Here is a 24,374-nt window from a genome sequence, read left to right on the forward strand (position 1 = left end):
CACCAGCCAGGGCAGCTGTATATATATTTTTTAAGTAATTCCATTTGTAAAATTTGTCCAGAGGAAAACTCTTTACATAGAAAGGCTTCATCTTAATTTTTATTTTCAATATCAAATAATTGGAAACAATCCTTTGGCAGTACATGGAGACTGTAGTTTGTCTCCTTGATAACTGAATGTCAAGATCTCACATACTAGATCAGAGCAGAAATATGTGAAGTCTTCTTAAAAAGACAGAATGGTTTCAAGGCCAGTCCAACTGATTATATGTAATGTTGATAAAGGAAGTATGTGTCGATTAAGGTTGGGGTAAGATCATTCTTAGAAGGGATTGGAGAATTTCTGAGGTTGGCTACCCCCAGGAAACAAAGGAATTTAACCAACAGACATCAAATGTGTAGATCTTACTGACAAACTATCCTGTTAGGGAAGTTGATGAATGTGTTCAGCCAGCCTAGTAGGACTTCACCAAACATCAGTTCCTCTGACTCTACTTGTTCCTGTTCCACGTTCACCAGGCAGCCTTCTGAAGATTTATTTGACTTCACAAAAATTTTGTTTCTTGGAATGAATGGACTGGTCATTCACTAAGATACTGAGTGTGATTGTATTTTTTATTTCATTTAAATGTTCTTTTCTTTCATTTCAAATTATCCAAAAGAAAGGTATTTTTGTAGTAAGAAAATACATGTGGTTTAATGTTTGGAACATTCCCCCCAGATGGTCAGCAGGAGGATGAAGCCAGTAAAATTGAAGCTCTGCACAAGAGGAGAAATTTACTTGCAGCATTTTGTAAGCTAATTGTATATACTGTTGTGGAGATGAATACAGCTGCAGATATCTTCAAGCAGTATATGAAGGTAAAGTTTGAAAAATGGATAGCAAGACATTTTTATAATGCTTGAAAGATAAGGTAACAATGGCTTTTATGCGTGATTGTCATTGAATTTTTTTAATAGTAAATTACTTTTCTAGTTTAAAGAAATCTCTTTTAAAATATTTAATATTTTTAGTAGCATTTTCTCATACCTCTGCTCCTCCATTATAATGGACATTTTTAGGTTTATTAAGTTCATTTGCATTTGGAATATTGGAAACAGCTTGTCTTATGTTAACTGTCACTATTAGAAATTGTATTTGTGATTTAGTTTAGGACAACAGGGTGATGTCCTTCCCCCCACTTGATGTAGCATTAAAAAGTAATGTTGTAGAAGTTGAGACCTAGGTGGTATAGTTTTGGCTTGGTGACTATGCAGCTTTGGCTTGAGTAACTCAATACTTTGTGTCCTGCCATCATCTCTTCCAGTGTGATAGCTAACGTTCCTTTAGGGCCTCAAAATCTGATTTGATTCTGAGTAGATTATTCAGTTTTCATGAATACACGTGAAATTTTCTAACCTTTAAGTAGTAGTATAAAGGATATTGTTAATTGTACTAATGGAATATGACTAAATACGATAAGGTAGTTTTTTAATCTTTTCTCAAGTAAAATCCAATTATAAAAGTAAACTCTTTTAAGCCTTTGTTTTCACAAAATAAGATGTATAATAAATTTGTCGAAATCTAGTTAATTCTCTTTGGAATAATTTCCTACATGATAGAGCTCTAGCACCATTATAACTTACTTTGGAACCTAACTTATTTGGCATGATAACTAATGTTTTTTAACTAAGTTTGTTTATGAAGTCATTTTGCAAATTTCAAACGTTAGACTTCAGTATGCTAGATTAAAAGTCAATTTTATTAGTTATAGGAGCATGGATATCCATCTCTAATAGTTGTCATGTATGTATTTTGAAATGATCTTACGTAAGGAAAAAAAGTTCATGTGCAATGTGATGTAAATGTCACTCACAGTAAGTTTTCTTTTAAACGATAACAGATTAGTAGTTTGTATAAGCCAAATTAATAAAGTTTGAAATTCCACATGAGCTGTATGCTAGTAGCAATGGATAATTTGTGAAAGTAACTGATTGTATTCATTGTCTTAATAGTTCACAAAGAACACAAGAACTTGTGTATATCCTTTGTGTTATTTCTGAAAATCTACATAACCTAATTATTATCTTATACTGTACCTCCTTAAAACCAAGTTTAGAGCTTAATGTGATTAGATCTTAACTGTGGGATATTTCTGAATTTACTTAAGTTAGGGATTGTGTGCCTGGAGATTATCTTACTATTTCAGTAACATTCATTTATGTCTTTGAAGGCATAATGTTAGCCAAATACATATTTTGTGACATGCTTACATGATTAACCTAAAATTAGTCTTATTGTCCAATAATTTTACAAGATAAAGCTCTTAATTTGTGCAAATTTCTTTTCTAGTATTATAATGACTATGGAGATATCATCAAAGAAACAATGAGTAAAACAAGACAGATAGACAAAATTCAATGTGCAAAGACCCTTATTCTCAGTTTGCAGCAGGTAAGACATTAAGAGTACCAGCTTTAGGCTAACACAATTAACGGTATAGTTTTCAACGTGAAAGTGAAAAAGTGGGTAAAGGACGCAATAGGCAATTCATAAAAGAAGAAATAGAAGATATTCAGTCTTACTAAGCAGACATTGTGCAAATGAGATTATATTTGCTTTCATACTGGCGAGTTTAGTAAAACGTATAGCTATCTAAGTTACAGGGGAAATAGGTACTGTCATCAGTATATATTGATACAACCTTCCCGGTGGGCAGTATATGTTAGAATTTATAATGTATGTTCCATTTAAGGCAACAGTTCTGCTTTTAACAATTTATCCAAGATAGGACAAGTTTGCAAAAATGAGTATACAAGATATTATATGTGGCAACATTGTTCATAATAACAAGGAATTAGAAATATATCCTTTTGGTGAACATTTGGTTTAAGATGAATATAGTATGTGGTACATTTCTGTAATGGCTATTATATAGAACTTAAAATTAGTTTTAAGTAGGTCTGTATTCATTAATGTGTAAAGATTTCCACAATATACATAGTTTGAAAATAAAAACGATTACAGTACAGCATCCCTATACAATTGTACATATCTCTATGTCTGTCTAGAAGAATAAGTCACTAAAATGTTAGCTGTAGTTAACTTGCTTTGGTAGGTTTCAGGTGAATTTTACTTTTTTCTTTGTATATTTTTATATTTATTTTTAATGAGTATTAGTCTTTTTTAGTATTAGTGTGATTTTATTTTATAAGTATATAATAGTTAATGAAAACAATGAAAAACTATGTGCCACAAAAATTAGAAGTATGTTTGCAGTCTTATATTAGCCTCATCCTCACCTATTTTTTTCTGTATCAGTCTTATAATCAAAATTCAATAGTCATTTTCACTTTGGCAGTGGCAAGCCAGGTTTAATTAGGTAAAAATCATTTGCTTAGTATACTTTTGTCTCAAGAGATTAAATGCATGCAAAGCATAACCCATTTCAATTTGATAAACTTCCTTCTTGCTTTTAGAAATCTAGGTGTGAAAGTTCTCAATTTTATTTGCATATTCTTTATTAAAATTAATAGTTTAAAAGCTTTTAAAGGTAGTATTTAAATAACTTCTTTTGTTATAAAATAATAGTTACTTGCTGTAGAAAGTTTAGAAAATCAATTTAATCTTAATTTTTTTACTCAATAGCGCTTTTAGATTTTATAGCCTTCTTAGTCTTTTTTAATGCCCATATAAAATCTTATCTTTTCAAAATTAAGTCATTGTGCATCCTTTATTGCAGGCCTGAACTTTTCATATTAATAATTTCTGAACACTTTCATGCTATTATTTTCCTCTGCATTTAAAATGACTATAGTATTCCATATTATAGATTGGCCATAATTTAACAAGGTCTCTTCTTGTTTGATGTTGAGGGTTTGTTTTTGTTTTTTATTTACGATCTGTACTATAATAAATAGTACTGAAACATTTTTATACTTATGTATTGTACACAAATAATACTGTTCTTTTTGGATAAAGTCTGATAATTAGAATTGCTTAGTCAAAGGACATCAGAATTTTAACTACATTTTTCCAGATTCCTCTGTAGAAAGGAAGGTTATACCAATGTATGTTCCCAAGAGTGCTCGTTGTATCATCAGCGGTAGTGGCTATTAGCTGTTTAAAAGCTTGGCAGTTTGGTAGTTGAAAAAGTGCATGTTGTTTTGCCTACTGTACAATGAAAGATCTCGATGTGAGATTCATTATTTAAAGGTGAATAGCAGAGCATAGCTGCCTAATAATTTAGTGGGCTTTTTTCCCTTTATATTTTTACATGCTATCTTAATATCCTAGCAGTATAGAATTCTGCCATAACCAATCTGAAGAATTTCTAATCCAAGTAACTATCTCTAGTATGAATATATGAAGTGCTATACTTCTGGTCATTTGTATCTTGTGTTTTAAAAATCCTTGTTTTTGAATAAAATACAATGCCTCATTTATGGATCATCTATCTTAAGTACATTTTAAGTAGAAAATACGCTATTTTAAAAAGATGTTAATAATCCATAGTTACCAAAACTTTAACATGCTTGCTTTCTTTTTCTCCAAACAGCTTTTTAATGAAATGATACAGGAAAATGGCTATAATTTTGATAGATCATCTTCAACATTCAGCGGCATAAAAGAACTTGCTCGACGTTTTGCTTTAACTTTTGGACTCGATCAGTTGAAAACAAGAGAGGCCATTGCTATGCTACACAAGTAATCTCCAAATACTTTATTCAGCTCTCCAGTTTTTTAATCATGAAATTTTTTAAACCTAGCTCTTTTGTTTCGAATAATCAAATTCAGTTGATGCTTAATTATTTGTTTACAAATCTGTGGCATATCTCTTAAGAACCAGTTACAGTGCTATCTCCATTAACACATGAGTTGGGACAACTAAAACTCCTTTCATAGAAAGTCTTTGCTTTAATTAAAACCATACAAAGTCTTTATAAATTATGTGAAGAAAGTAGCATATATTCATCAGGTATTACAATAGCTTTTAACAGCTTTTGTCATAATTTCACTTGAGATTTGATTCCTTTATTTGAAGTTTTCTCTTTCTGGTTCTGTTCTCTATATTGTTTTGAGCCACAGCCTTCTTTCTGTCTGCATATTTTCTTTGCATTATAAAAATTGGATATCATCTCAGTTTATTTGGGGTATGATATTTAGTGATAATTATATGTTTAAGTATGAGTATATTTTAGACCTTTAACATAGCCAACATGTGGATATTAATATGCTTTTTCTTTTAATTGGGAAAATCAAGAGGCTTGGACCCTTTCATTACATTGAAAGCTCTGTTCTATTTGTGTCTCTTACTCATCTTGCCTACTTAGTTATAACAGTATTAAATGTTTCTCTACAGAAATGTTTTTGCTTTTTAATGTAATCCTGTACCTTCCTCAGCTTTAATTTGCTCTCTCCTTTTCACTTTGCTCTAAAAAGTCTCAAATTCTTTTTGGATGATACTTTTAGGTGCGGTTTAAAGACCACATATATAGTAATCACTTTGAAAAGTAATATATTATTTCCTTCATGTAATACCCTTCATCCTTGCCTCCCCATTTTCATCAGGATTATTTTTTACACAGTTCTATTTTTGAAAGAGTGTGATGTTGGGTTGTTGTCTTGATTAATAGAAGAATTTATTGTTAATTAAAATGAGCCCTGAGTGAAGTTTAATTTTTAAACTCTACTCTTAAGTTGGTCATTACAAATAGTCTTTAATCATTTTTAAGTTACTCCTGTGTATTGTAGTAGTTCTCCTTTATGTCTTAAAAAATACAGAAGATGTATTGATCACTATGTCAGAGCATTTCGTTTATTTTCTATGGAAAAGAGAGCCAAGGAAAGAATGTAGGTGTACCAAACCACATTCTACCTAGCGGCCAGCTGGTGTGTTTATGTGCCTGTGTGAGTTTTTTGTTTTGCTTTGAGGAAAGTAACAGTAGCATAACATGCAAATACATTTGCTAGGTCTCACATTATTGCCTCTTTATTCTATTCCTCAGATTAAATGCATTGCAAAGAAAACATTTAGTGGTGGAATGAAAGTGTAGAGAGATTTTCTTTCTAAGTTATTAAATTTTGTATTGTAGTCCCTTACATATTTATTTGTCTTTTTTCTTGCAGAGATGGCATAGAATTTGCTTTTAAAGAACCTAATCCACAAGGAGAGAGCCATCCACCTTTAAACTTGGCATTTCTTGACATACTGAGTGAATTTTCTTCTAAACTACTCCGACAAGACAAAAGAACAGTGTATGTGTTAGAAATGCTTGATTTTGTTTTGGAGTTCTTAAAGATCAGTGGTTGTATTTGATTTCCCCCCTTCTACACACAGACATTAGAATTGTATTGATCCATCAGGAGCACCTTAGTCGGTGTCCTGAGTTGTGACTACACTGGGAAGTCAAATTCCCCCTTTTTATCTTTTTCCTTTAACTACTAGTCCTGTCCTCAACCGATCATTTAAACAGGATACTTTTCTGGTATAGTCTCCTAAAGTGGTGCCTTACATTCTAAGAGGGCCCAACAAATGGAATTAAATTTCAAAATATTCTCCTACCATCCCCATCTTGGCTTGTATAAAAGGGCAGAAGAAAATAAATAACTTATAGTATAGATAACCTCTTCTGAAAGTGCGCCAGTAGTTTGCATTTAAAGATGGTACAGATTTTATATGAAATTCTAATGCACACAAAATTAATCTATGGTGATAGAAATCACAGACGTGTTTACTCTGACGTTGGGGAGATTGAATAGGAAAAAGGACACGGGGTATTTTCTAGGGTCATGGGAGTGTCCTGTAGCTTAAAAGGCGTATTGGTTACATGGCTGCATTTACTTGCAAAATTGATCCAACTGTACTCTTAATTTCTGTACGTTTTATTATAGAAATATTTATTTCAGTTAAAAATTTCATTGACACTGTCAGAGAAATACAACTTGAAACAACAAAAAACCATTTCTCATTTAGCAGATTAGATAAAATTAAGAAGCCTGAGAGTCCCAAGTATTGTCAAGGATATGGAACAATAGAGACTTTATGCATTTCTGGTAACAGCATAAATTCGTGCAACACCATTTTGTGGAGGACCTCTTGGCAATGTCTAGTAAAGTTTAACCTACTTATGAACCAGTAATTCTGTTCATAGGTAGATGCCCTTAGGGAAACTCTTGCACATGTGTATGAGAACCGTAAAGAATGGAGTATTGTATTGTTTGAGTAGGGAAAAGCTTAAAACAACATCTATCAACTAGAAAATGGCATCAGTAGATTGATATACAGTGGAATACCATACAGCAGTCAAAATGGTTAGAATTTTTAAAAGTAAACATAATTCCTTAATTTTATTAAATGTCCAGTCATGTTCAAATGTCCAGTAGTCTCAGGTGTCATAAGTTACTTTTATTTTTATAGTGTATTTGATCGAATTGGTACTGAAATGAGATTCACACATTCCAATTGATTATTCTCTTTTTGAAACCTTAAAAAAATTAGCTTTATTGAGGTATAATTGACAAAATTGTAATATATTTAAAATATATAATAACATGGTGGTTTTATATATGTATACATTGTGAAAGGATTCCTATAATCAAGTTAATTAACCATATATCACCTCAGACGTTTACCTTTTAAAATAACACGTTAAGTTCTATTTTTTAATTATAAAGTATTCTATATTATCAACTGTAATCATCATGTTACACATTAGGTCCTCAGATTTTATTCATCTTTTCTAAAAAATATTTTTCCAGCTTTATTGAGATATAGTTGACATATAATGTGTAAAGTTTAAGTTATACAGCATTTTGATACGATAACAGTTGTATATTGGGAACTGACAATCACTGTAACATTAGCTGATGTCACTCTTCCAAAATGGTTTGAGTTTAAAAACATGATGTTGATTGCAAAAAGCAAAGTACCAAGTATGCAGTGATGTTTACAGACAAATGTGTATTAAAACTACAAAAATGCGTCCTGGCTGCGTGGCTCAGTTGGTTGGAGTGTCATTCCATGCACCAAAGGGTTGCTGGTTTGATTCCTGGTCAGGGCACATGCATGGGTTGCGGGTTGGGTACAGAAGGTGGCTGGTCCCTGTTTCTCTCTCATATCGACGTTTCTGTCTGTCTGTCTGTCTGTCTGTCTCTCTGCCCCTTCTCTCCTTCCCTCCCCAACCCTTCCTGTCTCTCTAAAAATCAATGGAAACATGTCCTCAGGTGAGGATTTTAAAAAGTACAAAAATGTGCATGAGGATGATGAATAGCAAATTCAGGTTAGCGTTAACTTCTGTGGCAGGGAAATAGCATCAGAGAGGCTACTTACCTGGAATGTTCTGTTAAACTCTGTGGTCAGTACACAGTTGTAAATCTCTCGGCCAGTTAGTATATTTTGGTTCAAGCTTCCTATCTTTTTGTTTTTCTTTTAATCCTCAACCAGGACTAGTTCACTGACTTATGAGGGGGTGGGGACAGAAATAGCAATGTGAGAACAACATTGATCAGTTGCCTTAATGCGCCCCAACTGGGAATCAACATGCAACCTAGGTATGTGCCTTGACCAGGAATCGAACCCACAACCTTTGGTGTGCAGAATAATGCTCCAGCCAACTGAGCCCCTGGGCCAGGGCTCAAGCTGCATATCTTGTTGCAGACTGGTAACAGTTCTCGGACTGATAGCTAGCTCACCAACCACACTTTGAGGAGTGCTGTACTATTGTGTATAGCTGAAATATATTGCAGTTAAAAGGAAATACTAAACAAGTAACACCTAGCAGTATGTTTGTAACTGGTATTTCCTATCCTCTCTCTTTAATGGTGTTCAAAACTGGTAATTTTGAATTGACTGCAGTTAGGCATTATTGTGACAGAAAGTAAGTATTTGAATCGCACCTTACAGTTAATTGACAAAAATTGTGTTCATGTATTTGAAGCATGATTTAGATAACGAAGCACTGAACAGTTATTGTCAGAAGCCTGGGATTTGAATCATGGTTATACTGCTTTTTCTTTTTTATACCATGGATATGTTACTTATCTTTTCTTTCCTCATCGATGTCAAATGGAGATGTCTCCCTCACAAGGTTGTAAGCATTAACTTAAAGCACCGAAGAGAAATATGTCTAGCACATGGTAGTCATACACATGTTAGTTGAATTTTGATTATGTTACATATAAGGCATAGAATCTGTGTGATACTTTGGATCCCAGGGTAGATAGATGTCTGACTTCCATCAGGCTGAAACTTGTTTGCAGGTAAGGACCAACCATACATCATTCATCTTTATATCTACCCCCAGTGCTTGGGGCATAGCAGATGCTCAACAAATACTAAGCTGAAATGCCCTGAATGGTTTGATTTAGAGTGAGAATCTTAAGAGACAAAATTGCTTATCAGTGTACTGATGAAGCTGAGATTGAGTAGTAAAGTAATATGCACTTGCTTACGTAGCTAGGGGTTGATAGAACTGGGACTATAACTCAAATTGTATGATTTTAAATCCAGTTCTCTTTCCAAAAATGTGGTTTGAGTTTGTTCTAGCAGAGGACCTGAAAAGTAAGGATAGAAAGAGACATCTTGAGAAAGAAAACATTTAATGTCCTGTAATTGTTACTCTCTGTTTTGAGAAAATGTGGACTCTCGACCATTATTTTGTTTCATTCTCATGTACTTTGCGTTTTGTTTAATTTTAAGTGAATCATTGAATGTTCCACTTGGTATGTGAATCATAAGATTATTAGGAGGAATAAACAAATAGAAAAGTAAAGCTATTGCACCTTTATGTATCAAAGCTAATGGTTTCTACTTCTTTTTAAGGTATGTTTACTTGGAAAAGTTTATGACATTTCAGATGTCCCTCCGAAGAGAAGACGTGTGGCTTCCGCTGATGTCTTACCGAAATTCTTTGCTAGCTGGTGGTGATGATGACACTATGTCAGTAATTAGTGGAATCAGCAGTCGGGGGTCAACTGTGCGGAGTAAAAAGTCAAAACCATCTACAGGAAAACGGAAAGTGGTTGAAGGCATTCAACTCACACTCAGTAAGCATATAGTGTATTCTCTTTTTATCCCTTATGTTGACCAACTGAAGTATCATTTAAGTTCACCTTATTTTTTTATTTGAGATTTGTATTGTTAAAAAGTATGTTACACAGTGTGTTCATCGTATGTAAATATACTGTTTTAAGCATTTTTAAATACATAAACTTAGTTTGTCATTTTTCAGGTGAAGAAACTAATACAGAGATGTTAAATAACTTACCTAAGGTCATGCAAATATTAAGTAGTACAACCAGCCAGTCTCACTCTACGGTGCCTGCTTTTTAATCCCTGTGCTGTACTGTATGTATAGGGAAATGGACTTGGTATTGTAGAACTAATTAGTACCGAAGAGATCGGATCCATCCAGCTTAAGTGAAGCAACAGTTTCAGAGAGGTTGCCGCTTTTGGGTTTCTGTGAAGAGCTCATCAATTATGAAGAACTTTATAGAAACACAAACTCCTGTCTAGAATCTTAGAGGTAGTAATGCATTGTGAGACATGAATCTCTTGGACTCCTAGCACTCCGGGGTTGATTCAAAATGGGCTTGCGCACTTTCTTCCTTTCCTTAGGAACCTTTAAACAAATTGGCATAGTTGTCAAAATTTGTTCCAGTTATTATTGCTGAGTAACAGACTACCCCAAAACTTAGAACATGGTGCCTGCTAAGAACCTTAGCGGGGACATGGTGCCTGGTGCTTCAGTTGTGAAACCTCAAAGGCTAATCACTGGAATTCTCTGGAGGCAGCATCACTTACAGATAAATCCGATGCTGGCCATCAGCTGGGCCTTCAGCTGGGTTGTCTCCCGGAACACCTACATATGACCTCTTCATGTGGCTGTTGGGCTTCCTCACAGCATGTGACTGGACTCCAAGAGTAGATGTCTCAACAGACAGGAGGTAGAAGCTGCCAGTTTATTAAGGCCAGAAACTGCCATAGCATAATTTCCACCATATTCTGTTGATCGATCACAGGGCCCAGATTCAAGGGAATGGGACATAACCCCCATCTCTTAATAGGAGTAGTGTCAAAATTGTGCGGTGATTTTTCTTAATTGCCAAATGCATAAATTTGTAGCCATTGTCAGGTGTATGATGTTTAAAACTTGATTTTCCCATGGAGTAATGGCTTTAATCTTTCGTCCAATAACATAAAGGCATAAACATATAATTTGTACAAACTTAGATTATACTTGATTGGTTATATAGTCCCAACTACCCCAGTCAATGGGGGAAATTTTTTTTACAGTATCCCTGACCACTTACTTTTCCTTATTTTAATAGAAAAGATACGAAATTAAAAGATGGTGTTTCCTGCATATCGTTATAACTCTTTAAAAAGTTTTTCTCATTTGAACAAGTAGTTAATAGTTACAGATTTGTGCTGGATCATCAAATCTTCTTTTCCTTAGACTTTATGGAGCATTATAAATTGGCATTTATATAACATCTTAAAGCTAGATTATCAAATCAGATACTTAATTTTTATAGAAAGAGTTGGTGCTCTCTTTGTTTGGGTTTTTGGAGAGAGCCATAGAAGTTGAGGCATCACTGAGTTTGAAGGAAGAAGGATAAATACTGGTAGCTTGGCCAGATCAGTGCAATGTGGAAGACAAAACTGGAGCCTAAACACAGTAGAACTTAAAGGTTGATGTGATTATATTGCAAATTGTGACATTTATGTCTTAAGCCATCTATTACTAGGGTATTAGCCACTGGCACATTTTTCTTTGCATTCTTCCTTAAAAACTTACCTGTATATATGCACATAGGTAATCTTCCAATAAAAGTTTTCCTCCAAACTCAAGTTCGATCAGGTGCTATTAATTTCCCCTCCCAGATCAGTGATTTTTTTAAAATGACTATGAATTTCAATTACACCTACATGTAAATTTGTCATTTAGTCAGTCATGGCAGCATCTACAGATACTTGAACACAAGTAGGTTTGGAACCTGGTCTTTTTAGTGCAGTGCTTAATGCACATGGATTTGCACTCTCCCTTGACGTTGTTCTTAGGGCTGCTCAGGAGTGAGAATCCTTTAGACTGGGAACCATTCTCTTACTGTCTCCATTCCCATTCGCACCTGTAACTTATCCTGGGCTACACAGTTAGCCTCTTAACTGGCTAGTTTGCTCACTAGTCTTCACATTCTTACGTCCACCTTCTATACTGCCATCACATACTTTGACTAAAACATGAAACTCACCACATTGATTCCTTTAAACCTTCAGCAGTCGTTTGTGACCTTAGCACAGCTTACAAAACTTTCCCATAAATTGATTCCTGTCTCTTTACTTATTCAGCATTACCTTTTGCTGCTTACCCCAGGAGTACCAAACTCCTAGTTTGAACCATGTGAAATTGCCTTTTTTGTAGGTCAAGAACTACTAAATAGCAGCAAATTAGTATGGTTTAGTTGCTTCCATGCCTCAGTGCTTTTGCTTATGTTTTTTTCCCCTGCCTAGTTAACCTAATATCTACTCTAGTTAGAAGTCGCTTCCTGGTAATTGGCTCTGATCCCTCTCATTCCATCTGTGTTCCCCTCTCTTCTAGCACATACCACACTGTGTTGTAATAGCCTGTATTTTCTTCACAACTGGACTCTAAGGGCAGGGTAGGGCCTACACCTTCCATGCCTTTGTATCCCCCCTATTCCAGGCACTGAGCATGTGAAAAGCAGGCGTTTATTGACCTGAGCAGGTTTTCTTCCACATCTGATTTGTCAGAACTACTGACTGTACTTCATTGCTGTTGATTTTCTTTTTCAGCTGAAGAAAGCAGTAGTAGTGACAGTATGTGGTTAAGCAGAGAGCAAACACTGCACACCCCAGTTATGATGCAGACACCACAACTCACCTCAACAATTATGAGAGAGCCCAAAAGACTACGACCTGAGGATAGCTTCATGGGTGTTTATCCAATGCAGACTGAACACCATCAAACTCCTCTTGATTATAAGTAAGTACATGTGATCATTTTCTATACTGTAACTTTATTAATTACATAGAAAAAAGTTAAGTTAAAAGAAGAATAAAATTCTCCTTGAAGCACGCAGGTAACATGGATGTTAGCTCAAAGACAGCAAGAGGAAGCAAGGCAACAACAGGAGAGAGCAGCAATGAGCTATGTTAAACTACGAACTAATCTTCAGCATGCCATGTAAGTGAGAGTGCCTTATTGTCTGAGTCTAGGAAGTTCACTAATTCATTTTAACATATTTTAATGTGTGCCTTATCTAAAAATTTCAGCAAACTCTAGAGTAAGCTGAAATAATCAAGGAACTAAAAATTGGTCTTTCCAACAGAAAAAAAGAACTTTTTAAATATTAACTAGTTAGCTAAAGGACCAATCTTAGTTCAGTCTGTTGGAAAACTTTAAATCTGAATCCTTGTTTATTTTGGTACACAGAATTACAGCTGAAAATCCATTTTGTTACATCTTAATTGATTCCCCACCTTAGTTCAGGCCCTCATCTCTCACCTGAACTATTACATTAGCTTTCTAACTTGTTTTCTTCCCTCAAATGTCCCATTTATCCTCTCACCAGACTCCCCCCTCGCTCCTTCCACCACCACTCCATCATTCACACTGCCATCCAGAATTACGATTCCAGAATAAAAATCTGATCGTGTAATTCTTTTACTTAAAACCTTTCCATGGCTCCCCATTGCCTACAGGATAAAGTTCAAACTCCTTAGCTCATGGCATGCAAGATCTTTCAAAATATGGCCCCTGCTTACATTTTAGTATCCTATCCCATTCCCTGGCAACTGGTAAAATCATCGTAAAAGAACAAGCTCAGGTATCACCTTACAAGAAGCTGCGGTCATCTGTGCTCCCATAACGCTGTGTATATTTATCTTGCTTATAGCACTTATCACATTGTATTATAGTTATTTGTTTATAAATTTTCCCTTTCTCTAGACTGTGAGCTCCTCAAGGGCAGGGACCACTTTATTGCCTGTCATGCTTGGCACGTAAAAAGTGCTAGGTAAATGTTCGTTGAATGAATAAATGTCCAATGTTTTTAAAAAATTGTAGTTTAACTTTTAAATACTTTGTTTTTACTGGCATCTATTTGAGAGCTTTATCAGTATTTATTAGCTTTGGCTCTAAAAGAAATGTCAGACAGTCTTTAGATGATTGGCACAAAGGGAAAGATATGATAATTCTGATTATTTATGGTTTGCGGTTTTGAAAGCTTTGTATTTGTAACATAATGTAGTACATGTTTTAATACTGGGAGATAGTAATTGTTACCTTTTTGAACTTAGTTTGTTTTGTTGGTTTTTAAATGATGAAAACTGAGCCTATTTTTCTTAGCAAATTACCACTTACCACATGAATAGTGTCCTGCTTAAATTCACTTTCGGTTATCTGTGGCTGTCTTAAGAACCTCCACAAACGTGTACGCTATCACATGTATAGATTCTGATCCCAACTTGTCTAGTATGGTCAGCATCTATACTGTCTTGGTTCTGTTTCCTATTCCTGTTTCTATAGCCACATTCCCCTTAATATATGCACTTATTTAACGCTGGATTCAATTTCTTAGCTTCCAGCCAGTCACCAGTCCAAACATTCTTGAATCTGCCTGCAATCATTTGGTCCATATATCTTCCCTGAAAACTTTTCACCAGTCCTTAAGTCTTCCACAACATCTCATTACCATTTATCATTATTCTTTTGTTTGTAGTTTGTTTTAATTCCCCTTAGAAGTGACTACAAGAAGTTATCCCAGTTAAATAGTTATTACTGGAAAAATCTTTGGTTTTGTACCATAAGTGATCAATCACCTGATGTTTTAAAATACTTCCGTTTTACAATGATCTTTCTGTAATGATATCTGCCCTATAATTGAAAATACTTGCAAATTCTCTGGTTTTTAATAGTTTATATTGTATAATATTCCTTACACTCCAAATGAAATACAGAGTGGATTTCTGGATTTCTATAACGTGGTCCACAAAGCACATATTTTCCCTTCACAGTCGCCTTCACTAAGACTCAATATAATACTGTGTAAATTGTAAGCAAGCATTCAGTAAATAATTAATGGGAGGGGATAAGATTGTTCAATCAGTGAGAAAAGAAAGAAATGTTGGCCAAACTGGGGAACAATGAGTCGCCCTCAATTTCAAAATTACATTGACTTCTTTATGCTGATCTGGGTTAATTTGTGAACTTGAAATTAGAGTTTATTCCTTATAATATGTGATAATATATGGAAGGTTTGGGTTTAATTTTTACTTTATTTTCCTATATAAATCTTAGTTTTGAGTTTCCTAGGACACAATCTTAAGTTTCAGCATGAATGTTGCTCATTTTTTTTTGAAGTAGAATTAACCTCTTTCAGTATATCTTTATAGCACTTGATTCACATTTCTCTTGCAATATTTATCACATTTTGTCATAATTAATTATTTCTGTTTCCCATAGTAGATTGTGAGCTCCTCGAGGGCAGGAACTGTGCCTTAATTCATCTTTTTTTTTCCATCCATAGAATAAAGCCTAGCACATTGTAGACATTGTGTGAATATGAGTGAGTGAGTGCCTGGTACATATTAGGTACTGAGTGAATGAGTGAGCAATGGGTAAAATTAACATTATGTATTAATGAAAATATATGTATTCTGAAAATGTTATTTCTCTGGTCTCTGTTTTATATTTGTTTATTAATTTGTACCCTGCTTACTGTCAAAAAGGATTTGAGGTATCTTGTCTGTTCCCATGTGGGATATTCTCATTGAACTTTTGTATGGGATATCAGAACTGTCACACTAAATGTACTGAAGTAATATAGAATAAACATAACTCCTTAACATTTTTAGACGAGTGAACATTGGGGTTTTGACATCATTGATGACATGATCAATGCCTAATCATTTTCCCTGACCTTTAATCCCATCATTTTCCATTACACTTGAATATAGAGAGCCACATAGTTGCTGCCACTATATTAACAGTCACAACATTGGTTCAGATCTTGACCTTGTTTTATATTTCTCTAGTCGGCGTGGTACAAGCCTAATGGAAGATGATGAAGAGCCAATTGTTGAAGACGTTATGATGTCCTCAGAAGGGAGGATTGAAGATCTTAACGAGGGAATGGATTTTGACACCATGGATATAGACTTGGTAAGAAACAGTGATCTCTGTAAAATTTTCCAGAGTTCAGATCCTTTGGAAATTAAGTGGGATATTTATTAGAGGAGAGAAATACTTGCCATGAGAAGTAAGTTTGCAAAATTACTAAGTGTTTGGGCATATGAGAAGGGATTGAGGGCAGGGTGAGGTTGGTGAGGGTATTAGATCCTAGTTTATGATGATGAACTTTTAAGGTTAATTTAGGAATATATAAATGTAAAGAATACATTTTGCTTAATATTATACCAAGTATCACATTACCTTATAATTGTCCATTTATTTACCATTATTAAAACAATATTGAGACAGATGTTCATCTCAGTACTTCATTTTGCCACATGTCTCATTCAGTTTCGCGAGGTAGATTGAAAGCATTGAGGTTACTGAAGGTTAGACCATTAGCCCATCCAAGGAGGCAGAACTAGTAAGCAGTGAAGCTGAGACTTCTAAGCCAGGTCTTCTGATTCTACTACTCAGTATACCGTTGTGTATCCTCTTTAAAGGGAAGAAATAAGGAAGTGTTCTCTCTTCAGAGTAGTGTAATCTGGTTCCTTTAAAAAATGACTTGAGAAAGGAATTTTTAAAGTAAAATGAAAAACGAATTTTCCAGTTTTCATCTTCTGTTTTCCACAAATGAATTGCTTTTGTTTTTTATTTAAACATTCTGTAGTTAGAATATACAGTATTTAAAGTATTTTAAGGTACACTTGCAACTACATAGGCAATGTGAACACTTAATGCTAATTAATTTCAATATTTTCAGTCACTATCTGGCTTATAGATAAGACCATTGTCAACTTCCTTCCTTTTTTTCCCCCTTTAGCCGCCATCAAAGAACAGACGAGAGAGAACAGAACTGAAGCCTGATTTCTTTGATCCAGCTTCAATTATGGATGAATCAGTAGGTTTAATTTAAATGTACCCCAGGATTGCAAAATCAAAAGTATGGGCAACCTCTAAGTTTGAGGTGGAAGAGCTGATACAGCACATCAAGAATGGATAAAAACAGTTGGAGAGGGGAAAAAGAGCAGGCAGGAGTGATTTCGGGGGAAAGGGAGAGGGCGATATAGTGGTGGTGACTGATTCAAAGTGCCTTTCAATCCTTGGCAAATAGGACTTAAGGAATTTGGACTCTTAGTTTAGGCTTGAGTTACCCATTGAAGGATTTTGAATGAGGGAGAGGCATGATCAGGATGATTCTTCACAAAGATTTCCTTAGCATTAATGGGTGGGTAGGAGGAATGAGAGGAATAATAATCATAATCATATAAAGGCATTATGAAAAATAGAACTGAACAAAGACTTTGATAATAAAGAGAAGAGGATTGAGATGATTGGTTATTAAGTATTGTCAATTCTATTTCTTAAGTACCTCTCTGTACTAAACCAGTCCCCACTGCCATATTTTCCCCGGCAATGCCGTGGTTCATTCAGGTCCTCCTTAGTTTTCACTTGGACCATTTCAGTAGCCTTTAATGGGTCTTGCTGCCGTATCTCTCCTTTATCTCCCTTTTGGGGTCATCTTTCTAAAATGCAAATCAGATTCTCTCACTTAACAGTTTTAGGTCTTTCATTGATTCTCTCCCCCCCCCCCCCAAATTGATGTTAAGGAAAATATTCTGACTCCTTAGCCTGGCAAACAAAGCTTTTTGTGATCTGGCTCCTTTGCCAGCTTAACCTTGGCCTTTTCCTTACATATATCTTGTGCTCCAGCCATACCAAATCTAGTAGTTCCTCTCAGATATGTTTTGGTCTTTCATGACTTTGTGACTTAACTGTGTAAGTTCTGTTTGTCCAAATTGCCCTCCTTTTCTCCTCCTAGTGAATTCCTTCTTTAATAGGCAGTTCTGACATTGCCTGAGGAGTTTTTGCTGACTTCTCCAGATAGATACATTATTCTCAGCTTTCGTAACCTGTTGTTTATACTTTTAGTTTGATAATTACCAGGTTGGTATAGTGAAATAGGATATAACACTCAATAGATTGAACTCCAGGCAGTTACGATTTTATTCATTTTGAATTCTCCCTAGCATAGTAGCTGTTTAATTTTATTTGTTAAATGAGTAAATCAGTTAAGTGCCTTTTCATCTCACTATTTATGTTCCTTCCTAACATCTCCTACCTCAGGTGACCTCATCCTATGAGACCTGCCTTCGGTGTCCCAATTTTTACCATTCTCTCCTTGCCCTCCCTCACCTCATAATCTGCCTTCAGATAGCTCTTGGAAGAACTTTGACCAACTCATACTAACATATTATTAAGACCAGTTAGTCATTGGAGCCAAAAGACACTTTTGTAGCGCAGTAGGTATAGAAACATTCGGACAAGGCACCTTGGGATCCTTTTAAAATTAGTGTTTGTCGATCTCTGGTGTGCATATGGGTCATCTGGAGGTCTTATTAAAATGCAGATTCTGTTTCAATAGGCCTGGAGTATGGCCTGCGATTCTGCATCTCTAGCAAGTGCTGTTGATGCTTCAGGTCTGCAGACAATGAGTAGCATAGGTGACCTAGGCTTACCCAAAAGTCTATAATTTAAATGCATATTAAAATATATGGTACTCTAATAATCTAGGAGTATATATCTTCCCAATTTGTTAAATAAAACATGAAGGTAGTGATTGTAATGAGAATCTTTTCAAGCAAATGTGATAAAATGCATCAATTCAACCGTTTATTGAGCTAGAAGTTGGTACTAAAGTGGTATAAGATAATCTCCCTGCCCTCTCAAGGAGTCCGTAACATAGTCCACCTTGACTATAGCTTTTGCACCTGACATTGTTAGGCATGATTTAGTTTGATCCTCTCAGTAACCTTGTGAGAATGGTGGTGGGATTCCAGTTTTACACTCAGGCAAGCTTGGACTGAAGAAGTGATTGACTTGCTCAGTTACACAATTTTAGTGTCAGGGAATTAATTCGAGCTGAGATCCTTTTGATTTCTTTCTCTACTGTTGTACTTCCCAGAACTAAAATTAGACCTCATTTGGAAGAAACACCAAGAAAAGTACTTGAGAAATTGAAATCCTTAACTATAGTCAAAATTGATATGGACGATTAGAGATTTCCTTGTTTTTTTTCATTTTGTAATGTAAAGTCAGGAAAACTTTCGGCATTTGTTTCCTTGATCGCTTACTAGGTTTGCAGAAAGGTGCTCTTCAGTTTACTAAAATAATGAAACAGCAATGTAAATTATATGTACATATTTTTGTCAGTTAACATTTAGAAAAAGTTGCAATTTGAGCGAGGCCAAAGACAGAGGTCTAAAAATTATTTATAGAAAACTTTTGGCGTTCTTGTTTTTATGGAATATGTTATAACTAAGGGGATAGTAGTTTCAGCTGCTTCTACTAAAATTAGCGAAATGAGCACATGCATGTATGCCTGTAGTTTTATACTGCTACCACATGATGGCAGCAGTCACATAACTGAGTGCTCTATCTTTAAAGGTTATGTATCTTTAGAAGTCTCTGACCATACATATATGTGTAAGTTAATACTAGATTATTTTTAAATATACATTAAACTTCACCTCATACTGTCCCAATGACAGCTTAAGAAATGGAATAATGGAAATGTTTTTAATACGAAAGTCCATTTGCCCTTACAAAGTAGCTTACATCTGTTTTTACTTAAGCCTGTGATAAGTGAGTCATTAAAACAATAGTAAAATTGGAACTTAAATCTTTTTATACCCAGTTCTAAGATTCTCTAAGTGAAACAACCAAGAGCAGCCTACTATAGATACTTGAGGTTGTTATAAATAAACTCTAAATATATCTTTTGTAACATGATATCCCCATAATTCAGAAATGCTGATATAATAACTGCAAGCAGGTCAAGTTGGGGGTGCATGTACATACAGTTCTAGATTTAGGACTTAGTTTTATGTCTGGAAAGACCATTGGTTTATCCCATTGTACCACTGGTTGCTTTCTGCTACTTGTGGGCCAGTATTGCCACAATGCACCAAAGCTTGCTATTTGTATTTTTTAAATAAATGCTTAAGTGTTTATTAGTGTTGAGACCAGAAACAGGTGTAGTTTAGGTCAGCACAAAAAGAGAATGTGTCACTAATGTCATTTTTCCTCCTGTGCTGATACTCTCTTATTACAAATATCTGTAGTGTAAAATTGGTAGAAGAATCATTCAGTATGATGGAGCTAATTTAATGTTCTAATACAAGAATCTACTAAAAAAGCCAAGCACGTACAAAAATAAAAAACATCCTGTTCGGGCGGTTTCTGGTTAGGCACTCTGTTTGGAAAGAACCCGAGTTCATCTTCATGCCACACTCTACGCTAAGAATTGCTAACTAAGATTTTATCCTTTGATTCATCATCAGACCTTCCTTTACCCAGAGTCACAAGTGTTACAGCTAGAAGGGATCTATAAGCACCTAGGCCTGTTTGGTGGAAATATTCTAACCACCCAAACTCTGACTCTGGCCAGAAAAGGAGGACCTTGAACCTTATTGGAGGGGAGGGGAGGGCAAGGGGTGAGTAGTAGTGGTGATGGTTTTGATGGATGACAGGTAAGAAGTGGGGTGAATTAATCCTCTTTGTTCTCAACACTGGGGATTCCAAACAACTTACTTAATTATTCACTACAGGGAGTCTGCAATCAGATAGATATTAGTTTCCTGGTCTATAAGAAAATATAATTTCTTATAGAAAATTATATCTTTTCTATAGAAAATAAGTTTCTAAGAAAATATAGTTTCTTGAGATCAAAACAGTTCATGCGTTCTATGACTTTTGCTAAAGTGAGATTGAATTTACAAGTAAGAGCCCTCTGTAATCTCAGTCTTAACTTATTACCTCTGGCTTTTAATATCGGTTCTTACTAGCTTATTATAGTATCTTAAAATATTACTTAATTATCATTAGTAGTGTTGGATTATAATTGAGTAGCCTAACTTTTAGTATATGCAGCTCAAAGGTACATCTTGTTCTTATTTAATGAACAACGGGAGTAGCTCTATTCATCATCTGCTTTCTCTTCTAAATTAGTTAGTGACAAGCAATTATTATGTTTTCTCTAAATTCTTTTCCCAACTGTAATGTAAAGAAAGCATCAGTATAAGTCTGCCCAGATTTTGCCTTACCTACTTGATTTCTTGAAATTTTGTAGTTCTGTCCTTTCACTTAGGCCATGTTTTCTAAAGAAAATTTCCTGTTTTATACATACTGGTATTATTACTGGATGTTTTTATTATGCATGTTCAAATGCTTTTTTAAGAACTATACCCACCTCACAGTGCAAATGACTGAGTTTGCAAGATATTCTTAAGCTCTTTGCAGCAGACCTGTGCCAGGAGTATATGTCAAGAAGCACATTTGTTTGTTCATTCAATAAGTGTTAGGTGCCAATGTTCAGGCCATTATCTAGGCATTGGGGTGTGTTTAAATACATAGCTGGTACATGGTTCCTGCTCCTAGTTATATTTGTCAGGTAAGTAGCATCTTGATTAGGCCTGTTGTTATTCCATTATATATTGATGGTCATTTTAATTTTAAAACTGCATATCTAAAGGGGGGGGGTTTCAAAGTCGTTTTATTAACATGTTATTAAAATTAACAAGTATGGTAATAATTTACAGATATATTTTACAAAGAAACGAATGTATTTTAACAAGATTTTTTTTCCTCTCTCTCATTAGGTTCTTGGGGTGTCAATGTTTTAATACCCGTACACAATTAAATCTCTGGTGAAGTCATTTTCTAAGTGGAAGACGAAATTTTTAAAAAAAAGTGTGGTAGATACAGTGAAATTCTGTACAGATTTTTCTCTAAGGAGAATATGACATGCTTTACGCTTACCAAGATCAAGTGCATTGAGGGGCAGTTTTGTTTGCCTGAAAAAAGTAAAGGACAAGTAAACAATTTGATGATAAGCTACAGGTTTTCTTAGAAAGTAAATATTTTATTTATGCGCTGTTAGTTGGCTTTTGAATCAATTACTTCATGCTTTTTTTAAAGAAAATATAACAATCTGAAGAGTCATTTGGTACAGACACGACTTCTCTCACATTCATTTACTGGGCGCACTAAGTAATGATGCCCTCTGCTGGATTTCTGTTTACATCCAAAGTTAAGGATGGATTTATTCCCCTGCCCTGGCATTCTAGGATAGAATTGTTTTTAGCATTCTAAATTTAAATGCTTAAAACATCAATCAGAGCTTTCTTTTAAATATTGTAATTGTGGAGAAAAGTAAACTTATAAGCAGAACTTTTACAATTTTTTCATCTAAAATGTATTTTAAGATATTTTTAAAATTCAAGAGCTTCTCTATACTTTTCAGAAATATCCAGATGCAGTGAACTGCCAGAAGGTAATCAGTCTCAAACATGCTTATCCCATTATCAACCCTGAAAGTTTGCTTGTCCTTTAAGATAAAAATGTAATGTTGTGATATTCCTTCCAGTAGTGCCACTGTATTTTGTCTCCAAATAAAAGAAGCTTATTGTAGTATGTTTGCAGAAAAATTCTAAACAAAAATTATACAGCTTATTAGAGTGTGGGAATAGGGTTCTAAATTTTAAATAAAATTATATATATATATAAATTGGTGCTGATTTTATAATTGCGCAGTTTGTTTAGTTTTTTCTTACTTTTAAATTCCAACTTAAAATTATGAGGTTTCAGAAATATATTGAAAGTTTAACAATGTTTAAAAATAGAAAAGCATGAGTGTTCATGCTTTAAAATGATTTTTAAATTTGTATTTTATATTGTTTTATCTATCTGTCTTTGCAAGCAGTCTTCAGGTTAAAGATACTTCTAACAGGTTACAGTACATTTCCTCTGTATGTAAATTAGGTGGGATAATAGAATCCATAACCCATAATATTCTTTGAAAGCTAAGCTTTAAACTTCATTTTATGTCCTTTCACAAATAAATTAGTTTAAAACAGAAAGTGGCCACTTGCCATTTTGACATCGACTCATTTTGCGAGGCTTAGGCAGCTAGACATCGTTTAAAACAAACTATTAACTTATATTACATGTGTATCTTTTGTCAGTCGTCTCTCAGTTCTTGAGGTATATTATTTTAATCATTCCATGCCTTAATATGCTTGCAATACAAGAATATCTTCAAATGGGTGAATACCAAAAGGCTTCCAGTTGTTAGAGTCAGAAATCAACAAGCATTGGGCTGTGGTAGCCAAAAACCATAGATTAGCTAAAAGATCATGACAAAATACAATTATTTTATTAAATCTTGGTTAATAAATGAAACCAAACTTGTCTAACAGATTTTCCACCAAGAAACACTGTTATGTGCAAAAGTATTGCCTATGTTGTTTTTCACACCACTGCATTTACTAGAACTGCTGAGAGGACTGTATATATGATTTTAAACCTAAGTTGATTTTTTTCTCACTCTTGAAAGGAGTACTTCTTTGTGAAAGCAGTTCTTACAGCTTTGTTTTCAACCAGCTAAAAATGTTTTATATATTACTCTAACCTGTTGTCCTCCACATTCTATTGTCCTAATTGTACTGTTTTCTGATTTGTATTTATGTCTTGAGACAGTAACTTTTTGAATAAAAGTAAACCTACAGTGTGTTGTATGTTTTATCTTTTGTAATTGAAAGAGGAGGGTGGCTATAAATGGTTTAGAAAGTATATCTATTATCACACCTTTTGACATGGTAGGAATAATTTATAGAAAACATTGACATTTTATATTTTTAATAACTCATCTATTTTTCTTAATGAGACTAAGTCCCTAATTGGGTTATTACTTTAAAGTAGAAACCCATGACCATTATTACTTCAATTTTTATCTGGTATGGGTTAAACACTCTTTGTTCATCTGGGATACATTTGAGTGCCTACTATGTATGTGCTAGGCATGTGTTAGAGATCTAATGGTAAACAAGACAGACAAGGTTCCTCCCCCCAATCGATGTAGTGGGGTAAACAAATAAGGAAATAATAATAAACTTGTAATAGGTGCTATCCGGGTGTGCTTACCTAGAGAATGAGTGTGTGTGTATGCATGTGTCTGTCTGTCTAAGTAAAACCTCTCTTAGTTTAGGGGCTTGTGCTTGGAGGTGAGTGAAAGCCAACATTTGGGGAAAAAATCAGTAATTGAACTCTCACTGAAAACTCTCACAGTCTATAATATGTTAACAAGATTTGCATTGTAAACTGATTCAAAGCGGTGTAACAGTAGCAAATTGGTCGTTT

General features: G+C 34.5%; 1 protein-coding gene across 6 annotated transcripts in view; it reads left to right on the forward strand.

Moving 5' to 3' along the window:
* The window catches only part of STAG2 (STAG2 cohesin complex component), a 122,519-nt gene extending 98,784 nt beyond the window's left edge, over positions 1-23,735 (forward strand). For 5 of the 6 annotated variants that reach the window (XM_054576995.1, XM_054576993.1, XM_054576994.1 and 2 more), the window contains 10 exons: positions 721-860; positions 2,332-2,433; positions 4,538-4,686; positions 6,109-6,237; positions 9,803-10,026; positions 12,797-12,986; positions 13,077-13,187; positions 16,040-16,166; positions 16,999-17,076; positions 21,836-23,735. In XM_054576995.1, the coding sequence (XP_054432970.1) occupies positions 721-860; positions 2,332-2,433; positions 4,538-4,686; positions 6,109-6,237; positions 9,803-10,026; positions 12,797-12,986; positions 13,077-13,187; positions 16,040-16,166; positions 16,999-17,076; positions 21,836-21,859 (1,274 nt within the window). In that variant the 3' untranslated portion in view covers positions 21,860-23,735. The remainder of the gene's footprint in view (positions 1-720; positions 861-2,331; positions 2,434-4,537; positions 4,687-6,108; positions 6,238-9,802; positions 10,027-12,796; positions 12,987-13,076; positions 13,188-16,039; positions 16,167-16,998; positions 17,077-21,835) is intronic. The other variant, XM_054576997.1, reaches the window with a different exon arrangement.
* The last annotated feature ends 639 nt before the right edge of the window (positions 23,736-24,374 follow it).

The sequence above is a fragment of the Pteronotus mesoamericanus genome, unplaced genomic scaffold (genome assembly GCF_021234165.1).
Source record: "Pteronotus mesoamericanus isolate MK-2021 breed Mesoamerican mustached bat unplaced genomic scaffold, CSHL_Meso_final contig_40, whole genome shotgun sequence".
Taxonomy (NCBI): domain Eukaryota; kingdom Metazoa; phylum Chordata; class Mammalia; order Chiroptera; family Mormoopidae; genus Pteronotus; species Pteronotus mesoamericanus.